The sequence below is a fragment of the Eschrichtius robustus genome, chromosome 4, assembly GCF_028021215.1.
Source record: "Eschrichtius robustus isolate mEscRob2 chromosome 4, mEscRob2.pri, whole genome shotgun sequence".
Lineage (NCBI taxonomy): Eukaryota > Metazoa > Chordata > Mammalia > Artiodactyla > Eschrichtiidae > Eschrichtius > Eschrichtius robustus.
Genome location: NC_090827.1, coordinates 43,304,251 through 43,326,025, shown reverse-complemented (window position 1 = coordinate 43,326,025; position 21,775 = coordinate 43,304,251). Strand labels below are relative to the sequence as shown.

General features: G+C 36.6%; 1 protein-coding gene across 6 annotated transcripts in view; it reads right to left on the bottom strand.

The window, feature by feature from the left end:
• ARFIP1 (ARF interacting protein 1) overlaps positions 1-21,775 on the bottom strand; it is a 138,863-nt gene that overhangs the window by 19,279 nt on the left and 97,809 nt on the right. For all 6 annotated transcript variants that reach the window (XM_068542636.1, XM_068542642.1, XM_068542640.1 and 3 more), the window contains 2 exons: positions 19,385-19,542; positions 9,742-9,916 (listed from right to left, as the gene is read on the bottom strand). In XM_068542636.1, coding sequence (XP_068398737.1) covers positions 9,742-9,916; positions 19,385-19,542 — 333 coding nt within the window. The remainder of the gene's footprint in view (positions 1-9,741; positions 9,917-19,384; positions 19,543-21,775) is intronic.

Below are 21,775 nucleotides of genomic sequence, written 5' to 3'. Positions count from 1 at the left end.
ATTAAAATTCTCAACGCACAAGTTTCCTCACCCTTAGCAAAAATGCCTGTTGGCCCTTCTGTTCTATGGCTTACCATGTTAGCTAACTCCCTGTCCTCACCCTTCCCTCCAAGAGTTCCAGGTTTAGATGTGACCAATATGGCTTCTGTTTTCCAAGGTTATCTCCAATCTTTTCCCTCCAAGCCTTTCTTGGAGCAGCATTATAACATCATTTACTTAACTAAAAGCAGGGCTGTGGAGTCAAACAGATCTAGATTTGAATCCTGGTCTGGCTGTGAGACTTTGGGCAAGTTACTTAACCTCTCTGGACCTCAGCATCATCATCTGTACACTAGTATATGATCATCTAGATCACAGATTATAGATATACATATAGATATTATATAAAATACTTACAGAAAGCTTCCTCTATATGCAGATTACTCAAAGGTCAGTGTCCATCAGTTCACTTACTGTAGGAAGGGAATGCCCTAAATATGTATCCATGGAGCTTACCTCTAGGAGAAGAAACAGACTAGCAGGCATTCACAGCACAGTATGATTTGTGCTTTAATTGGAGAAAGCCCTGGGCACTATCGTAATACACAGGGGAAGAAAGAAAGAAACTTTGCAAGAGGAAATATTAAGTAGCAGAAATCATTCCAGTTAGCATCTGAACTCCTAGTTTAAAATTAATTTAGGTCCAGAAGAGTAGTTAAGGAACTGGGTATTTCCTTTCATTAATTAGGTGACCCAGTTCTCACTGGCCTTTGAACACTGGGCAACAGGAACTTACAGATAGACCAATGGCCAATTCAAATTCATCTTTACATTCACAAAATAGTTTTCTTTCAGAAGTATGGTTCTGTTATTTTATCTTGGAAAGCTAACTTTTTTTTCCTCTTACACAGCTTACAAAATTCTCACCCCATGCACCCAACAGCTGTTTATAAACTTAATGGAAAAGCTTTACTAAAATTTGTTATTATAAAACCATTATTTTTCCTTAAAAAAATCCATAAGCAGCAATACTATGTTCTGCTTTAAGAACAAAACAGAAAATATAACAAAAGTTTACAAATCATTGAAACATATGATCCAGGATTTCTTGAAGACTTTTTTCTGACCTCTTTCTGCCAGTGCTCATGTTCCTCATTCTGTGTGGTCCTGCTCAAGTCACACTGCCACCCAGCCCAGCAAGTACTTCTAGCCCACACTAAGGTTTTCTTCATCAAATTCTGGGTTTCTTCTTCCTCATGCTTTACTCAGCATTTTGTATAGAATAGATTTTGCTAAATGTTCTCCATTAGACTGTAAGTTGCTTGTCAGCAAGCTTGTCATAATACCATTATACAGTATTTCTTTAGAATTAGGCATTACAAATTAGCCCAAAGCAAGCTATTTGTAATGCTTAATTACATATATATATATATGTAATTAAGCATATATATATACAGTCAACAGGAAAGCACTGAGTCATTACTGAAAGGACTTCAAGGAAAGGTGAAAAAGAACAATGCAAAGTCAAGTTCTTAAACACTGCTGGTATCGTCTGAGATTTTACTCAGAGATACTAATTAAAGGGTTACTTCTAAGTAAATCGCAGAGACTGTAACTACTAGGAGCTAAAAAAAGTGCAGTAATGCCACCGCCACCAAAACCAAGGTAGAGTATCAGTGATCTGTTCAAATCTCATATTGGTTGCTTACTGAAAAACTCACCTTTATCACAAAACCTGGCAAACTGACTTGGGTGATACCCAAGGCCGGCAAAATAAGTGAAACGTGGATCTGAGGCATACACAGTACCAACCATCTAGCAGAATAGAGACATTGCAGTAGTAATGGTCAAGAAGTTAATTTTCTGAGGGGGGGGGGCTGCATCGGGCAGCTTGCGGGATCTTAGCTCCCCGACCAGGGATTGAATCCGGGCCCCCTGCAGTGGAAGCATGGAGTCCTAACCACTGGACCACCAGGGGATTCCCAAGAAGTAAATTTTTAAATTATTATTTATTTATTTTATTATTTTTATTTTTGGCTGTGTTGGGTCTTTGTTTCTGTGCAAGGGTTTTCTCCAGTTGCGGCAAGCGGGGGCCACTCTTCATCGCGGTGCGCGGGCCTCTCACTATCGTGGCCTCTCTTGTTGTGGAGCACAGGCTCCAGACGCACAGGCTCAGTAATTGTGGCTCACGGGTCTAGTTGCTCCGCGGCATGTGGGATCCTCCCAGACCGGGGCTCGATCCCGTGTCCCCTGCATTGGCAGGCAGACTCTCAACCACTGCGCCACCAGGGAAGCCCCCAAGAAGTAAATTTTAATAAGTGAATCCTATACACTCAAAGTGAAAGGACTGAACAATCCTCTCCCCTATAAGATAAACAACAGAAAAATGAACCTATCCTCCAAATGAGTTGGTCACTTCTGACCAAAAGGGGTCAGAAAACACAAGTACTTTAAATATAATTGCCAAGAAACAGAACCAAGCCAAATATATAAAAACAGCAACTCATGATTATACAGCTATCCCTCTGGAAGGTTTTTAAATCTACTGTACAAAACACCTTTCTTTCACAAAAACTGCATGATGGAAATCTTAGCACAACCGACAGAGAGACTGTATGAACTGGTCAGCTGGGTGTGCTCTCTCCTGCATTCATCAGTTGAGAACTGCAAATTACCAACCGACTCTGGATAGATGTGGCTTGGTTGATGTTAATTTCAAAATCAACCCACAACTCACAATTCTTTTCGGTTGCATGATTCATATAAAGATAGTTAACTTCTGCCTCTTTTATAAAGAGAGAAAGGAGACAATGCAAATCACAGGCAAATTTTTCCTGCTCCATGTGTGTTTAGAAAGTTTTAAAGGGACCTGGAAGTCAAACCACTAAGAACAGCAAACATGGCAGCATACAAGAAAATATTTTCCGTATTAATGGAAGGCACTATCACATCATTTCTAATCTGTCACTTAAGATGAAACTGTTTTTCTATTGTTTCCAACACAGAATCAATCATTTGATTTTAAGATAAGAGGAAAATTATAGGTTATATAAGTATGTATATTAAGCTAAGTTTGAAAAATAGAAATCAGGACTTCCCTGGTGGCGCAGTAGATAAGACTCTGCACTTCCAATGCAGGGGGACTGGGTTCAATCCCTGGTCAGGGAACTAGATCCCACATGCATGCCGCAACTAAGAGTTTGCATGCCACAACTAAGGAGCCCACATGCCGCAACTAAGGAGCTGGCGAGAGACAACTAAGGAGCCTGCCTGCTTCAACTAAGACCTGGTGCAACCAAATAAATAAATAAATATTTAAAAAAAAATAAAAGAGAAAAGAAAAACAGAAATCTAGTTGAGTCTTTTTGAAAACAGAAGGTATACTATTTTAAAAACAAACATTTTCTATCTATACCTATTTTCCTTTCTTTTAAAAATCAAATTTTATTCTTTGAATAGGTATGATCAAAATTGAAAGGACACAAAAAGCATATAATGAGAAGTCTCATTTTCAGTCCCGTCTCCAACTACTCTGTTCCCCTTATAGGTAAAAAAATTTTAATTAGTTAATTCCTTTGGTTTTTCTTTATGCAAACACAAGAAAATATGATTATACGTTCTTATTTCCTTCCTTTCTCACAGAAAAGGTTCTGTACCATATACACTGTTTTGCACCTTGCTCTTTTCATTTAATAGTATGTTCTGAGGATCTTTCTATCAATTGCATCCCTATTCTTTTTTTTTTTTTTAACAGCTGAAAAGTATTCTGTTTCATAAATGAACCACAGTTGATTCGACTAGGCCTTGCTGCTGAACTGTTTCAGTTGTTGCTCATCTTTTGATATTACTAGTGACACTGCGATGAATAACCTTGTACATAGGTCTTTTCATCCTTGTGTAGGCCTGATCTACCGGTCCAGCTTCATACAGAGCTACTCTCCCCCATTCTCCTCATACTCTGGCCTCACTGACCTTCAACTGGCTTTTGCATATTCTATTCCTTCCTCCACACACCTTTGGTAACTCCTCTCCATCCCTTTGGATCCTCAGCTCCAGTGTCACTTTCTGTACCACATCAAGCCAAGTCCCCTTTGTATATTCATAAGACCCCTCTATTTTCCCTTCACAGCACTGATCACGGTTTGTATTTCTGTAATTATTTAATGTCTATTTCTCTTACTTGACCAAAAGCTCTATGACAACAAGGCCATTATATTTCTATTACTTAACCCTGTGACTGACATATGAAAAACAATTAATGAATATTTGCTGAATAAAGGAATAAAATGTCAAAGGTGCCAATTACATCAATCTGTTCTTAGTATTTTACATGTATTTCTGTTTTACCTTGTAAGTATCTCTTGAAACCTTCCGTTCATTCCACTTCCACTAACATTAATCCAAGCTCCCATTATCTCTTGTCTAAACTCCTATATTCACTCTTAGGTTCTACTAAAATCTATGCACCATTTTTAAAACCTGTCATTTGCTGGGACTTCCCTGGTCCCCCAATGCAGGGGGCCCGGGATCGAGCCCTGGTCAGGGAACTAGATCTCACATGCACGCCGCAACTAAGAGTTCACATGCTGCAACTAAGGAGCCCACCTGCCGCAACTAAGACCCAGTGCAACCAAATAAATATTAAAACAAAAACAGACCCATCATTTGCCAAGAATTCTCTCAGTGGCTTCCCACTGATATTCAAATAAATTTTCCCTAACATGGCCTATAAGGCCTGCATCGTCTGGCCCCCGTTTACCTCCCACACCCTGCCATTTCTGCCAGAAATACTCTTTGCTTCTCACTTTACCTGGTTAATGTTCAACATCACATGGAAGCCTGAGCCTGAGCACTCACTGGTCACAGCCAAAATTTTACATTTATGTTTTGGTGTGATTTGATCAGTGTTGTTTCTTTTACTAGGCTATAAACTCTAAGGGTTGAATTTTTTTTACTTTTGCTCACTGGGTATCACCAATATCCAGAACACTTCCTGGTACACAGTATAATACTTGATAAATGTTTGTTAAATGAATGAAGAAAAGAACAATAACAACATGATATTATATCAAATTACATGATTAAATACACTCAGGAATTAAGTGCGGAAGTAGAGCTGCAGGACTAAGGGACTGTTTCATAGGATCCAAATGTAGGTAATCATATTTGGCACGGTGTTGAGGTTGCTTACTGTATTTACACATCTCAATCCATAAATCCATAAATGTTTATTTTTTATTTATTTGCTTTTACCTATAGAACTTCATTTCACTTGACTTATGAGCAAATACCAAGAATACTGTTTATGCCTACAGTTACAGAAATAAAGATGACAGTACATCACTGGCATGACTATTTTAAAAATATCAAGAGTAAAAAGTTAGGGTCCTTTTCTTTTGACAATAGGGAAAAAGAGATTTCAAGAATGTATCTGATTAAACATGTTAATCATTACATATTAAGTAATGATTAACATGTTTCTTAAAATCTGGCAACGGATATCCATTTTTTAAATTCAGAGGCTTATATTTTTTCTTCTCAAAGAGAAGAATACCTTTGCTCTCCAAGCTTTTCTAAACATTTACAGCATATTGTTATAAAAATGTACTAGGCTTTGGGTATTTCCTATTACAGTACATATTTGTATAAAGTCACTGGGTAACCACAACTACATATATAGCTGTCTCACATTATGTGAGTATGTTTACTTTGTTCTGTGTTTTTTTTTTTTCAATTGAAGTATAGTTGATTTACAATGTGTTCTGTGTTCCCACAAAGTCTACAAAGCACCAGAAATGACTATTTTCTCTCTTGACTATTTTTTCTATTTTCTAGCTTCTGTTTTGTTTTGAACCTTCAAAGGTACAATAAAGAGGTAAATAAACTGCCTTAAGTCAGAAAATAGCTCAAGTTACATTATTTAAAGGTCTAGAAGAAATATTGATGGAAGGAGAAACATTAGAAGAGCCTAATTAACTGTGTCCTTATTGTTATGCAACTCAGTGTTGTTTAGTAAACAAGGAAGAGAATATCAGAGGGCTGTTTAGGTTAAAGGTAAACAAAATATATCAGGAGGGTTGGGGGTAGGGCAGGGGACTGGATAGAGTACAGATTGTAAACAGTAGAAGAATTCAAGTTTTTCCATTAAGGGGAAATGACAAACATGGATATGTGCACACATCTCTCAGCATTAATGCATGCACATACACACCCTGGTATGCACATAGGTATTTTACACACCTATTCCCTTTGTTTTGCCAGAGAGAAGGAAGGTTAGACTAAGCACATATAAACACCTCAATTTTCTAAAATAATAGTAAAGAATCCATCTCCCAGTCACTCTCAAATTTTTTTTAAAAGTTCAAAAAAAAAAAAAACAAAAATATTCTCACAATGTTTGGCCACTAAAATTTATAACGATAGTCACAGTCTGAGTGACTATTTTACTTCTGCACTATTCTAGTTGTTTGGTTATCTGGTCTCGCATTTTGCAAGAGAAGTGTTGCTATGGTAGGACACTCCAAAAGCCAGGATATGAGAACCAAAAGAACCCCTCCCCTGCCACCCACCCACCCGCAAAAAAAGCTGCAAAAACAACCTTAGAAAAAAACAGTAGCCTTCAGGAAATCAACAAATTACAAAATAGCACTCATCGATGTTTCAGATAACTTACATTTAAAAAAAAATTTAATATACAATATTTAAGAAATAGAAAGAGTATAGTATATTTTGTTAAAATTCAAGTGCTAAGTAGATTACCTGACAATTGTGTATAAAAGAAATACTAAGGTATAAATTCAGTTGTAGTTCAACAAGAGAAGAAAACCCCCAATTTGAGGCATTTCAAACTGTCAAGAGAGCAAACAGGAATGACAGGCAATTCCTAGGCCTAAAGGCTTGCTTTTCCTCCCTTTGTTAGAGCTATAAAAGAAGAGAAAAGGGTACAAGTTGTTCAACAACAATAATAAAAAACAAAGAAAAATCTTCTCATGGATCTAAGTCTTCACCCAAATTATAGTTGTTTATTGCTTAAAATAACAGAGACCAAAAACATTATCTTTTTATAGTTTTAAAGAATTAAACACAAAAGATAAAAAGATCAGAGTTTCTTTTAGATTTTATTTTAGACATAGCTGATTAATGATTACTGAGTTGAAACTGAAACTTAGCTTGATGACAGCTGTGGAAAACCCCAAACAAAGAATATTTCTAGGCTCTCTAAGAACATAAAATCCTTGAGAATAAAGGCAATTTTCTTTTTTATTTTATAGTAAGGAAGGTTGAAAGAAGAGAAGATGTGACAATGACAACACTATTCTCAAAGTAATGACTTCTAAACCTTTATCTCTGGAACCCTGACCTTGTTCATCCAAACTGCAAACCCACATCATAAACTTCCTACCAGTTGTTTCCATGTGAATATCTTGTTGTCATTTCAAACTAAATACTGGGTTAAATAGAACAAGTTCCCAACCTTCATCCCTCATAAGCTTCAGGCCAAACCAACTTCCTATGTTGATTTCCTAATTCCTGTCATGCAGCCTTGAAACCACTGCTCTTTCCTTTCTCTGCTAATGCAATGATCCTAGTCCAGACCCTTACTATGGTGCCGGAAGAGTGTTTTTAAGTCATAATTTTCTGTTACTCCCAACTTTAAAAATTCTTCAATGCCAATAAGATAAAATTGGATGTGAGAGCCACCTGACTGACATGTACAATTTACAGAGATGACCTGGCTGGTCTTTTCTTTCCTCACTTCTCAGTGTGTCTCCTGAGTATGAAGGCTGTTATGAGGATTAAGTGAGAGAATATAAGTAAAATGCCTAGTAACTGACAAATAACTGCCTTCCCTGATTCATGTCTAAATCTGGAGATCTACTGCCAAGTTTCAAAAACAGTTATATAGTAAGAGAAGCAGCAGTCACACAGGCATTATTTATCTTTGTATAATTTGCTTATTTTTATTTACTCTGGCAAGAACCATATAAACATAGATGGTTTAGGGATACTAATTCTTTCAAAATAAGTTTCTCTCCTTTTTATAAAAGCAACGTAACTTTTCACTGAAAATGTCTAAAATACAGAAAAATACATAGAAAATAAAAATTACCCATAATCTCACTATCCAGAGAATAGCACACAATAAATACCAATAGATTCCAACAGACCACAATTACCATTTTAAACATTTCCTAAAATAATTTTCTCTATTGGCAGAGGTCCTGAACCCCCAAATTAGACAAATTCCTTTCTTTCCATTCAAATTAGCTTTAGGTAGAGCCCATAAAATGCTAGCATATTTCATTTAGCACCACATTGTACTGTGCTGATTCTAGGGGAGTATGTAAAAAATATTTTTATTTAAAATATATGTCTATATCTAAGTATTGACATTTTCCTATCCTTCAAAATATTAAACCAAATGACTGAAATGAATGCCATCTCACGTGCTCAGCTAATGAATGCTAAAAGGCTCACTGTGCTCTTGTCTGAATGGTGCTGGGCAAGCTGTCTAATGACTCCGCTGAGGTTTCCTTTACTGACACTATAATGGTTTCAGTGTAATGGAAAATCAGTACTTTTCACCCATTGTAGCTAAAAAAAAAAAAAAGTGCGTGACACTGCTGGCCTGAAGGAAATGTATGTGGCTCTTATGGTAGCCAGAAGAGTTTCTAAGGAAATATTAAGGAAAACAAGAAGATATCAACAGACAATTAGAACTGAAGAATAATATTAAGACGATGGAAGAAAGCAGAGCTGAAGGTCTATTATGACTTGAGAGGATGTGAAAAGCACAGGAAGGGGACCACCAATGTGCAGTGATGAGACCCCATCTCCAGAGGACTGATCTACCCGTCCTCTGTACCGAGCTCACTACTGGCTCTCCCATTTTCAGAACTGCAATCCCCCTCCCCAAACTGAGTATGCATGTAATGTTAAACATGGGAACCTGTCCTTCACTTAAACCAAAGCTCAGGAGCCTGCTATTACCTGACTCTACCTCCAAGGAAAGCAGGTCCCTCTCAGCTCTTACTGTTCTAGTCCTTGGATGTACATGAAAATAATGTGTAAAATTGGTTTCCTGGCTTATTTATTCTAGGTTATGCTAACTGCAGCCCTCAACGGAACCTTTCAGTCATTCCTCATTTATTAGTTACTGGGAAGAATGATGTTCCCTTCCTGAAATCTGTACCTACCATTAATAAAAAGTTTTCAAAATACTCAGAACAGAATCTATCATTATGTAACTTTTTAAAGCACTTGATACCAACACCAATCTGAAGATCAACATCAAGTATTTTTTGCCAATTGTTACATGTGAAAGATGACTTTTAAGACAGAAAGGTAAATATATTTTATGTACTTCTAAAAACTAAAATGCTGATTATAAATGGAATCCCACTTCCAACAATTCCAAAGTTGACCCCTGAACAACATAGGTTTGAACTGCATGGGTCCACATATACGTGAAGTTTTTTCAACAGTAAATATTACAGAATTGCATGATCTGTGGTTGGTTGAACCTGCAGATGTGGAAGCGCAGACTCCGGGGAACCCTGGATTCGGGGGGACCAACTGTGAGTTACATGTGGATTTTTGACTGTACAGAGGGTTGGCACCCCTAACCCCCAAGCTGTTCAAGGGTCAATTCTATAATGAAAGACAGTTAACAGAAACAAAAAACTTTCTATTTATCTCTCTTTAGGATGACTTTATTTTAAAGTCCACAGAAAGATCTCAGAAGGTAAAGAATAAATTTACCTTATTTTCTTCTAGAAATTTCAACTTGATAGAAACATCATTGCGCATTTTATCGTATTTTTCCTTATGTGCTTGGAACAAATGCTGTGATTGCTCAATCTTTGGCAGGGTGTTTGCATCACGTGGTCCAAGATTCAGTTCTTCCAAATCAGTACGATATGCATCATATTCAATTCTGGAAAGAAGAGAATAAGTGAAGCACACTACAAAGACAGTGTGAAATAAGTTCAGGACGTGAAGTGGAACTACATAATTGTTCCATATTATACATTAATATATAATAATTCTCATACATATTTGATACCTTATGCTTTTTTAAAATTTTTTTATCTTTTTAAAATTTAATTAATTAATTTATTTTTGGCTGTGTTGGGTCTTCCTTGCTATGCGCGGGCTTTCTCTAGTTGAGGCGAGTAGGGGCTACTCTTCGTTGTGGTGCGCAGGCTTCTCATTGCAGTGGCTTCTCTTGTTGCAGAGCATGGGCTGTAGGTGTGCAGGCTCAGTAGTTGCGGCGCATGGGCTTAGCCGCTCCATGGCATGTGGGATCTTGCTGGACCAGGGCTCGAACCCGTGTCCCCTGCATTGGCAGGCAGATTCCTAACCAATGCACCACCAGGGAAGCCCACCTTATGCCTTTAAAATCAAGTATTTCTTTAGCACAAAGAGCTATTAATATAAGCATGGTGGGAGGGGAGGGGAGGGGCTGCTTCTTAATCTCATTAACTATTCCTTTCCAAGAACAGTATTAACTGACAAGTAAAATTTCCACAGTTTATTTATTTTTAAAATATTTATTTATTTATTTATTTTTGGCTGCATTGGGTCTTAGTTGCAGCACATGGGATCTTTCATTGCGGCTCACAGGCTCTTTGCTGCGGCGCGTGGGCTTCTCTCTAGTTGTGGCATGCAGGCTCCAGAGCACGCAGGCTCAGTAGTTGCGGTGCGTGGGCTTAGTTGTCCCGCGGCACATTCGATCTTAGTTTCCCGACGAGGGATCAAACCCAGGTCCCCTGCACTGGAAGGTGGATTCTTAACTACTGGACCACCAGGGAAGTCCCTCCACAATTTAAAAACCAGTTTAGGGACTTCCCTGGTGGTCCAGTGGTTAAGACTCTGTGCTTCCAATGCAGGGGGTGCCAGGTAAGTCCCTGGTGGGGGAACTAAGATCCCACGTGCCATGAGGCTAAAATAAATAAATAAATAAAAACCAGTTTAAAAAACAGATGTTAAAACATAATGCTAGCAAGGTCGGGGTAATGATCAACCCCCCATGTGAATTGGTTAATGTTGATAAGGCAAAGCAGGTGAGGATAGTAGACTTTATTTTATTTTTTTTTAATTTTGGCTGTGTTGGGATAGTAGACTTTAGAATGACATAAACTAAATGGTAAAAGGGAGTTAACTGTGGGCTGGCGCTTCTTAAAGTATACTCTAGGTCAGCAACGCACAACAGAAATATAATGCAAGCCACATATGTAACTTAAATTTTCTAGCAGTCATGTTAAAATAATAAGAGTTAACTTCACCTGTTTAACAGTATATTTAATTTTACACAATATATCCAAAATATTATCTCTGCAACACGTATCAATGCAAAAAAATTGCTAATGAACTATTTTACTTTTGGGGGGAGAGGGGGACTGAGTTTCTGAAATCCATTGTTTTTTTTTAAATTAATTAATTAATTAATTTAAAAATTTAAAATTTATTTTATTTTTTGGCTACATTGGGTCTTCAGTGCTGCATGTGGGCTTTCTCTAGTTGCGGCAAGCGGGGGCTGCTCTTTGTTGAGATGCACGAGATTCTCATTGCGGTGGCTTCTCTTGTTGTGGAGCATGGGCTCTAGGCACAAGGGCTTCAGTAGTTGTGGCGTGCAGGCTCAGTAACTGTGGCTCGTGGGCTCTAGAGCTCAGGCTCGGTAGTTGTGGTGCACGGGCTTAGTTGCTCCGTGGCACGTGGGATCTTCCTGGACCAGGGCTCGAACCTGTGTCCCCTGCATTGGCAGGCGGATTCTTAACCACTGTGCCACCAGGGAAGTCCCCATTGTGTTTTAAGCTTCCATCACATCTCAATTCAGGCTAGCCACATTTCATTATCCATAGACACATGTGCCTAGTGACTACCTTATGGGAACTCTAGACGGATTTCCGTAACATTAGTATTTAGAATGTGACAATGGCATCTACTACAGAGGACTTATCACCTTGTGCTCCCTGAGATGCCTCCCCTAATACTCTCCCACCACTAACTGAAATAATTACCCCACCACCGACAAACCACAATTCCACAGCACCTCACAATACCTCTGTCAAAGCACCTGTGTAGGTATAGCACTACCTTGCTAATTAAACAGTGACTTATCCAGCAGTGTCAACTATTCAGTACTCAGCTAGGAAGAAGCAAAGTGATCTCTAATTTAGTCAAAATCAGCACCACAAACTTATGCCCTAAAACTAAAGCTCTTTATTAAAATATCTATAGTACAATTCATATCTCCTATTTCAGGAATTAATAAACAACTTACTCTAGAATGTATATACGACTCGAGAAAGAACACATCAGTCCCTCACACCAAGCCTAATTTATTCGCAACTCGTACTGAATTTAGTAACTTTATCTTTCAGGGTCAAAAGCATGTCATTTGTTCATTCATTGATACAATGATTCATTCAACAAACATTAAGTATTAACATTCTATGTTCCAGGCACTGTGCTAGAAAGGAAAACTATCTGCTCATCTTCATAGCTTACCTTCAAGAAGCTAACAGCCTAGAGGGAGAGAAGCTCTTAAACACGACAACAAAATGAGATAATGGATACTGCCATGGGGGAGGGAAGATAAGGTATGGTGGAAATCAAGAGGAAGAATTACTTAATCAGGCATCTGAAAAGGTATCTCAGAAGAGAATTAAAACAATTAAATTTCAAACGATGGTAGGAGTTTATGAGGTGGATTGGGGCCAGGAAATTGGTAGAATATTTCAGGAGGAGAACAGCATGAATAAAGGCATAGATTTGTAAGATACCATGACACATTTGGGAAGTAATTCAATAATTTAGAACCTGAAGTTGGAATAAGATAACGAAAGGAATTAGTATCAGACAGGAAGGCAGGATTGAGATTAAGCAGGGCCTTACGGGCCATATTAAAGGGATCAGATTGACTCCAGTAGGACAAGTGATGGAAAGCCATGGCAGAACTTTGATCTAGAAAGTGACACATTCTATTCGCTCAGGATAGAAAGGTGACTCTAGTGGTAATATAAGGCATGGAGGATGGCCCAGAGTAGATTAAGAAATCAGAAGCAAGGAAACCAATTAGAAGACTGTGGGCAAAAGAAAAATGAGTCACTGAATCAGGAAGGACAATGGCAGTAAAGCTAAGGAGGAGGAGACAGTTACTAAAAATTTAGGAGGCAAGACTGACATGGGAATAGCTAGTTAAATTCCATGGGTTCTATGGCCAAATTGCATGACCACTCTGCCCTTCACTGGCTCTAATGTCTTGAGCTAGTTTTTTTTTTCTCTCTTTCTGCTTCAGTTTTTCATCTACAAATGGAAATAATAATCTCCACAAAAAAATATATGTACAAAGTACTTGGGACACCTGCTAATAACTAATATTTTTAGAGTGCTTACTATTTCAGCCTAATTAGAAGAGGGATGGCCTGAAGCAAACACACTAAAAACAGTAAAAAATGAGAGAAAAAAGTAGACAAAAATAAACAGTAATGTGTGGTGATTTAATGTGAAGACAAATATTCCTCATAGCCTCAGGTATACTTTTAAATAACAGCAGTTAATTTAAACACAGTCAAAGTTATAATACTGACCTTATAACCTTTAATTTATATCGTTTGTAGATGGTGTCAAAGTAAAACTTTCCCTAAGAGCTTATCTAACAGTGCTCATTAACACTAGGAAGAGAAGTATACTAAGTTTTCAAAATGCAACTCTTCACTTCAAGCTTGCCAGTCTGCCCTGAGTCCATACCAATAAAGTTAGTGATAGCTGGTTACTTTATGGCTTCTATAAAACTTCTAGAGAACAGGTGTCCACATCTGAAAAGTTTTGACCACAATAGGCTCCCTTGTTGGTGCTGCTATAGAGAAGTGTTGAATGGGCTGTTATAAGATTTTCTATACACGAAGCACCAGACAGCTAGGAAATACTTGTACAATACATAATAGGGAGCATTAAAAGGCCACCCGGACATTTGCCTAAACTGCCACTTTTTGTGCTGATCAAATAGCTGACCCTTGCCCTAAAACTCAATAAATTCTGGTTCTGACAGAGAAGAAAATTCAGCTACTGAGAAACTTTTAATCTGGGATTCTTTTTCAGTGTTATCCCTCAGTAGACAATGTTTTAGTGTTATAACTAGTCAATGCCTCAGCTACTCCATAAATGTACAGAAAAGTTAACCACCAAGCTAAACTTAATGAATAAAATCATATATTGCAATTTCAATAAAAGAGAATAAATTATGGGATGAGGTCATTACTGTTGTTGGTTTTTAAAGTACACACAGAGGTATTCTAAAGGTTTCCTGATAACCAGCTACCAAGTACACATAACCTGGTTTATAATTTTGCTCAAAAGTTTTAAACAAACCTATACATTGGATAAATTGAGATTTTATATCACATTGTACATTAAGTCAGATTCCTCATAAGACATGAAAATTATTTTTTATAATTAGATGTGAAAATTTGAGATTAGTCCAGTTCAGGCTTGAGGCCTAATGATCAAAAATAGAAGGTAAGGAGCCCATGGGTTTTCATTTTGGCTTTGAAATTGATTCCTGGGAACAAACCATTTAACCTCTAGAGGCTTATTTTTCTCCTTTGCATATTAAATATAAAATGTTTTCTGTATGAACAGTGACATCTAATATATTTGTCTTTCTTTAATATGGGTTAATATATTTTTTTAAAAAGTATTTGTTTATTTATTTATTTATGGCTGTGTTGGGTCTTCATTTCTGCGCGAGGGCTTTCTCTAGTTGTGGCAAGCGGGGGCTACTCTTCATCGCGGTGTGCGGGCCTCTCACTATCGCGGCCTCTCTTGTTGCGGAGCACAGGCTCCAGACGCGCAGGCTCAGTAATTGTGGCTCATGGGCCCAGCTGCTCCACGGCACGTGGGACCTTCCCAGACCAGGGCTCGAACCCGTGTCCCCTGCATTGGCAGGCAGATTCTCAACCACTGTGCCACCAGGGAAGCCCTGGGTTAATATTTTTAAAAGCATGTTAGAAATTAAGGCTGAAGAGAAACATATGACATGCTTCAAGTGAAATATATATATATATTTTTATAAATTTATTTATTTAATTAATTTATTTTTGGCTGCGTTGGGTCTTCGTTGCTGCGCATGGGCTTTCTCTAGCTGCGGCGAGTGGGGGCTCCTCTTTGTTGCAGTGCATGGGCTTCTCATCGCCGTGGCTTCTCTTGTTGCAGAGCATGGGCTCTAGGCGCACGGGCTTCAGTAGTTGTGGCACGCGGGCTCAGAAGTTGTGGCTCGTGGGCTCTAAAGCGCAGGCTCAGTAGTTGTGGCGCACGGGCTTAGTTGCTCCGCGGCATGTGGGCTCTTCCCGGACCAGGGCTCGAACCTGTGTCCCCTGCATTGGCAGGCAGATTCTCAACCACTGCGCCACCAGGGAAGCCCCTGAAATATATTTTATATTTTAAAATACCTAAAACTAAAAATAGTAGCTAAAATATATTTCAGGACAGGTGGACAATTACAAAGTAGAGAGACAGAAACTAGATTCATGTAGTTCTTAACTGGGAAGTGATAGGGGATACTTTTAGAACAAAAGAATTTTCATCTTCAAAAGCACATATTTAAAATAATCTTTTTAGACTAGGAAATAAAAATGCTTAAAATGATTAAAGAGGTAAAAGGGAAAATAACTTAGGATACTAAGAATAAGGAATAGATAGATTTGGAAAAGAACCAAACAGAGTTTACAGAAGTGAAAAATTTAAATAATAAATGTATATACTTTGAAATAATGTATATACTTTGAAAAATACAGGCAATACCCATGAAAGGATTTAAACAGAGACTGGAAAACCAATTACTGGGAACTGAAGGAAGTCCCACTGAAAGATACCTTATTGAGACATTCCTGCAATGTTATCGAGGCAAATCATATTGATAGATTTCTTCTGTTTCTTTTTTCCCACCTTCTGATTTTAATACTATGTTAGTAAATACTTCAAACAATAAAGAAAAATAAAAAACCAAGCCCAAAACCTAAATAAGGCACACAGATCCATCTGTGTCCTTCTCTCACCTGCTAACCACAGCTATTTGTCTTGACCTTCCTATCCAAGTCATTAAGAATCTGATTTAGATCTGGTAAGAATCTGATTTAGTATGTTAATACTAAACTGAAAATTACAAACACAGCATAGGATAGAAGCATCTCTTCTTGTGCAAAGATCAAAAGTTAACCTTCCATAAAAAAAAAAAATCCCGTTTAAAATTTCATCAAATAAAACAAAACAAAACAAAATAAAACAAACCTAGGAATAAACCTAACCAAGGAGGTGAAAGAACTATATGCTAAGAACTATAAAACACTGATAAAGGAAATTGAAGGTGACTCACAGAAATGGAAAGATATCCCATACTCTTGGATTGGAAAAAATTACTATTATTAAAATTGCCATACTACCTAAAGCAATCTACAGATTTAATGAGATCGCTATTCAAATTACCCATGACTTTTTTCACAGAAGTAGAACAAATAATCCTAAAATTTGTAGGGAACCACAAAAGACCCAGAACTGCCAAAGCAATCTGGAGGAAAAAGAACAAAGCAGGAGGCATAACCCTCCCAGACCTCAGATAACACTACAAAGCTACAGTAATCAAAACAGCATGGTATTGGCACAAAAATGGACATATGGATCAATGGAACAGAACAGAGCCCAGAAATAAACCCATACACCTATGGTCAATTAATCTTTGACAAAAGAGGCAAGAATATACAATGGAGAAAAGACAGTCTCTTCCACAAGTGGTGTTGGGAAAGCTGGACAGCCACATGTAAATCAATGAAGTTACAACACACCCTCACACCATACACAAAAAGAAACTCAAAATGGCTTAAAGACTTAAATATAAAACATGACACCTTAAAATTCCTAGAAGAGAACATAGGTAAAACATTCTCTGACATCAATTGTAGCAATATTTTCTTAGATCAGTCTCCCAAGGCAATAGAAACAAAAGCAAAAATAAACAAATGGGACCTAATCAAACATAAGCTTTTGCACAGCAAAGGAAACCATAAACAAAACGAAAAGACAATGTACAGACTGGGAGAAAATATTTGCAAACGATGTGACCAACAAGGAATTAACTTCCAAAATATACAAACAGCTCATACAACTCAATATCAAAAAAATAACCCAATCAAAAAATGGGAAGAAGACCTAAATAGACATTTCTCCAGAGAAGACATACAGACGGCCACTAGGCACATGAAAGGTTGCTCAACATCTCTAATTATTAGAGAAATGCAAATCAAAACTACAATGAGGTATCACCTCACACCAGCCAGAGTGACCATCATCAAAAAGTCTACAAATAATAAATAAATGCTAGAGGGGGTCTGGAGAAAAGGGAACCATCCTACACTGTTGGTGGGACTGTAAACTGGTGCAGCCACTATGGAAAACAGTATGGAGGTACCTTAAAAAACTAAAAATAGAGTTACCATATGATCCAGCAATCCCACTCCTGGGCTCTTATCTGGAAAAGATGAAAACTCTAATTCAGAAAGATACATGCACCCCAATGTTCACAACAACACTACTTACAATAGCCAAGACATGGAAGCAACCTAAGTGTTCATTGACAGATGAATGGATAAAGATGTGGTACATATATACAATGGAATACTACTCAGCCATAAAAAAGAATGAAATAATGCCATTTGTAGCAACATGGATGGATCTAGAGATTACCATACTAAGTGAATTAAGTCAGACAGAGAAAGACAAATACTACATGATATCACTTATTTGTGGAATCTAAAAAATAATACAAGTGAACTTATTTACAACTCAGAAAGACTCACACACATAGAAAACAAAGTTTTGGTTACCAAAGGGGAAAGGGGGGGAAGGATAACAGATACACACCACTATATATAAAATACATAAACAACAAGGATTTACTGTATACCACAGGGAACTATATTCAGTATCTTGTAATAACCTATAAAGGAAAAGAATCTGAACAGGAATATATACATAACTGAATCATTTTGCTATACACCTGAAACTAACACAATACTGTAAATCAACTATAGTTCAATAGAAAAAAAAGAAGTTTCAGGAGAGTAAGGAGGGTGTGTGTGTAAAAAGGCAAGCTACAGACAGAACATGGTAGTAACTTTTTACAGCTTGAATTGGAATTGTATAAGTGTTTATAAGGTACAAAAATGTTTTCAGTAACTACTACCAATAAATTTTAAGAAAAAAAAAGTTAACTTTCCAAATAGTTTGGGCTTTTAGCTATATAAAGCATAAGGACATATATACTTAAGAATAAGCACTCAATAGCAAAAACACCAGATGAGTTTAGCATTTTCACAGGCATTTCTCACATCATTAAACTACATCAAGAGCCCAAAAGTAAAGTTATATATCCAAAAGGTAAAGTTTGCACTATCTTCAACTATGCTATAAAAAGCATAACAGAAAATAAAGAAATCAAGTGTTCAGAGGAAAAAGCTCAAAGGGGACAGGAATGAGTGGGGGAAAAAAATTGAGCCTGGAATCAAAAGTTGAAAAATGCTATCGTAGATCTGCTACTTTTTAGACATTTCTAAGTACCTATTAATACGCATTTTGTTTACCTAACAGGATGGTTATGAGATAGAGAAATCGTGTGTGTGTGTGTGTGTGTGTGTGTGTGTGTGTGTATAAAAAGATGTATGAAAACACTGCATTATAAACAACTATGAAAATATAAGGTAAATAATTTATGTAAAAGGTAAAATTTGGAAGAGTCTGAAGGCTGGTTATAATCTGAATAACCAACATAAACAAAATCATGCAGGCAGAAATGAGCTAGTATATTCAAGAGAAATTGAAACTATGAGTCTGGCTGCTGCAGAAGCAGTGTAACTGCTTATAGGGAAGCAGTGGTAGTATGGTTGAAGAGGCAGGCTTAGGCCAGATTAGAAAGGGCATCTGGTATCTACCTGGCAGAACACAAGGCCCTGTCTTCTTCCAAGGAAGCTGGAGCTGGGAGCTCCTCCACCTCCCTATTCCCTAGCAGGCAGGGTTTGGGCACATGGTCAACGCTCAACCAGATACTCTCAACGCAATGAAGCAAAGTACTCAGGAGCCTTTTGGAAATTTTTATTTATGGGAGCTGTAGCAGTATCAAGTACCCTAATTAGATTCTTCTGAGGCATTAACTTGGCTTTGGTTCTTGCTTGTTTCTAGAATCTGTTCTCCTGCCTTTCTGTTAGCTCTGTGGGCTACCCTATAACCTTCTAATAAATTCTTTTTCTGCCCATATTGGCCAGAGTCAGTTTCTCTTATTTGCAACCCAAAATCTTAACCGAATTATGTACCACCTGGTAAAACAGACAATATAATGAAAATCTATACCTACCTGGCACTTTCATACTGTTTCACAGTCATTAATGTATCCTCAATTGTTTTATTCACCAAAGTGTTCACACTGGCAATGAAAAAATTAATGGCTCCTAGAAGAGTTTCTCCATTTTTAGCCAGCAGTTTCTGTGTATCTGCATTATAGCCAAATTCTTCCTAAAACAAAAAAGTCATCTTAATTTATCCAGTTACAAATTAGTAAATGTGACTAAAGAAAATCTCAAACATATCACTATTGGGAAAATACCTGATTTAGAAATCTAGCTTTAGAAGTTTTCTCTTTCAATGTTTAAATAAATAAATAGGAATCTAAATCACAACTAGCTATAGGATTACAGAAAAAGTTGAATAAACCAAATTGTTCAGCTCTGAGGCATAGCTAAAATCAAATAATTTTAAAAAGTGAAACTACTTTGTACTAGAAAAATTTTCATTTCTACGTTTTGTTTCTATTATACTGTAAGCACAGCTGTTAAGAAGAAAAATATAGCAGATTATTAATCAGAGAAACTTTAACTTTCACAACCAAATTAGGTAACAATTGGCTAAAACTTTCAGACATAAAATAGATTGCAATTTTTGTGTTTTGACTGAATCTCCTTAAAGTATAAATATTAACAATATACATTTCTTTGTAAACTTAGCAACCAGTTGACTCCCAAGCTCAGATCTATCTGGACAAACAGCTGAGGAAGGATCACTCAACACCAGTTTTAGTTCATTCTCTCTGAATAAACTGAGTCTTAGCTTAGCAAACATTACACATGACTCCTTAACACATGAATGGCAAGGACTAACTCTAAATTTTGAGCAGAGAAAGCTTTCCAGTCTAAGTTTGATTAGTTAACAGATTATCAGGAACACATCTGACCAAATAAAAACTTTGATCATATCTTATTATAAGATATATCATTCAATTTGAGAATTGTGTTTGTTAAAAACATTTTTAAATTTCAGCTGAAAAAAATAATGTAATATTAAATTAACTAGAATTTTAGAAGATGCAAATTTAATGTTAGTGCTATAGCTACAATTAAATTTCCAGGTGACAGATTATTCAATAATTAATAAATACAGAAAGTAAAATTAGCTTTATTATGCTAAAAGCGTTTTCCATCTAAGAGAGGTCCATGTAACTCTTTACTTGGAACTCAGTCTTAAAAATTGTAGAGCCCTTGATTTGCAAATATTGGCAGATAAGGATTACATAAAAGGACTATCAATCAATGTATGTAAAAACTAAAATAAAAGGCAGAAAAGCTGAAGAGTTTTGGCACCATTTTTACAAGCTAAGTTACAATATTGAAGACTAAATAAATGTTACTGGAAATAGAATATAGGAGAAAACATTAAAAAAAAACTTAGAGTTCACACAACTGTTCTTATTTTCTTTGGTGTTCATTAAGAGGTAAAAGGCAAAATTAAAAAATCACCAAATAAGAAGAAGAAAAATATGAAATTGAGTTGGATATAAATATCAGTTTTTCTATTCACTGTATAACAAAGTATATGTCATTGTATCATATCCCTGGAACACTGTTCATTGCTAAAAGTTCTCAACATCCACAGTTCCACATTATTAACTTTGAAAATGCCAGAAGTCCTAATTTAGCCACAGGGAGATCTATATAACCTAGAAAGCTGTGCTTTTACTAACAACAAATAAACAAAAAGCTAGAGTATTGTAAGATGACATCACAGCAGATTGATATGTTATACAGCAGAATTTGGCATCCTATATTTACAGATGAGAAAAACAGTCCTAAATTCAAAGCAGACAGGAGGAGTAAATGGACACTATTCTGTTTCATGAATGTAAATCTCGCCCATAATTCTGTGATGAAAATGTGTATAAAACTTCAGATTTTATTGCATAATTTGGAAACTTAATTGGCTAAAATAAAAAAGCTTTTTCATAGTAAGGTACAAGAGACATAGTAGTAAATGTTACAAAACAATTAGGATACTAGAAATAAATAAATATACATATGTATATGCATTATAAATACATAATTAAATATGCTTTTTTGGCAATGAAAATAAAATAAAACATGACTCAAACTTCATTTAGTTGATAAGTTATTTTAGTATTCTCAGTTGGACAGGGGTATTTTACACATTATTATAATAGTCAAAGGGTATACATATCAAGAACAGGGCTGTAGTTCTAATCTGTCACTGAAGAAGAAAAGCCAACATAATTCCTTGATCTAAAAATTTACTTGCTTCATATATAGAGAGAATGAAGTTTCAAAACACTTGAACTTTTTTTCTCTTCAGCAGCTCCTACATTATTTACAATATTTATCAGATGTAAATTTACCAAATATAAATGACCACCATTTCCCATTCAACTTATACATTAGGACTAAATAACAGAAGCATATGA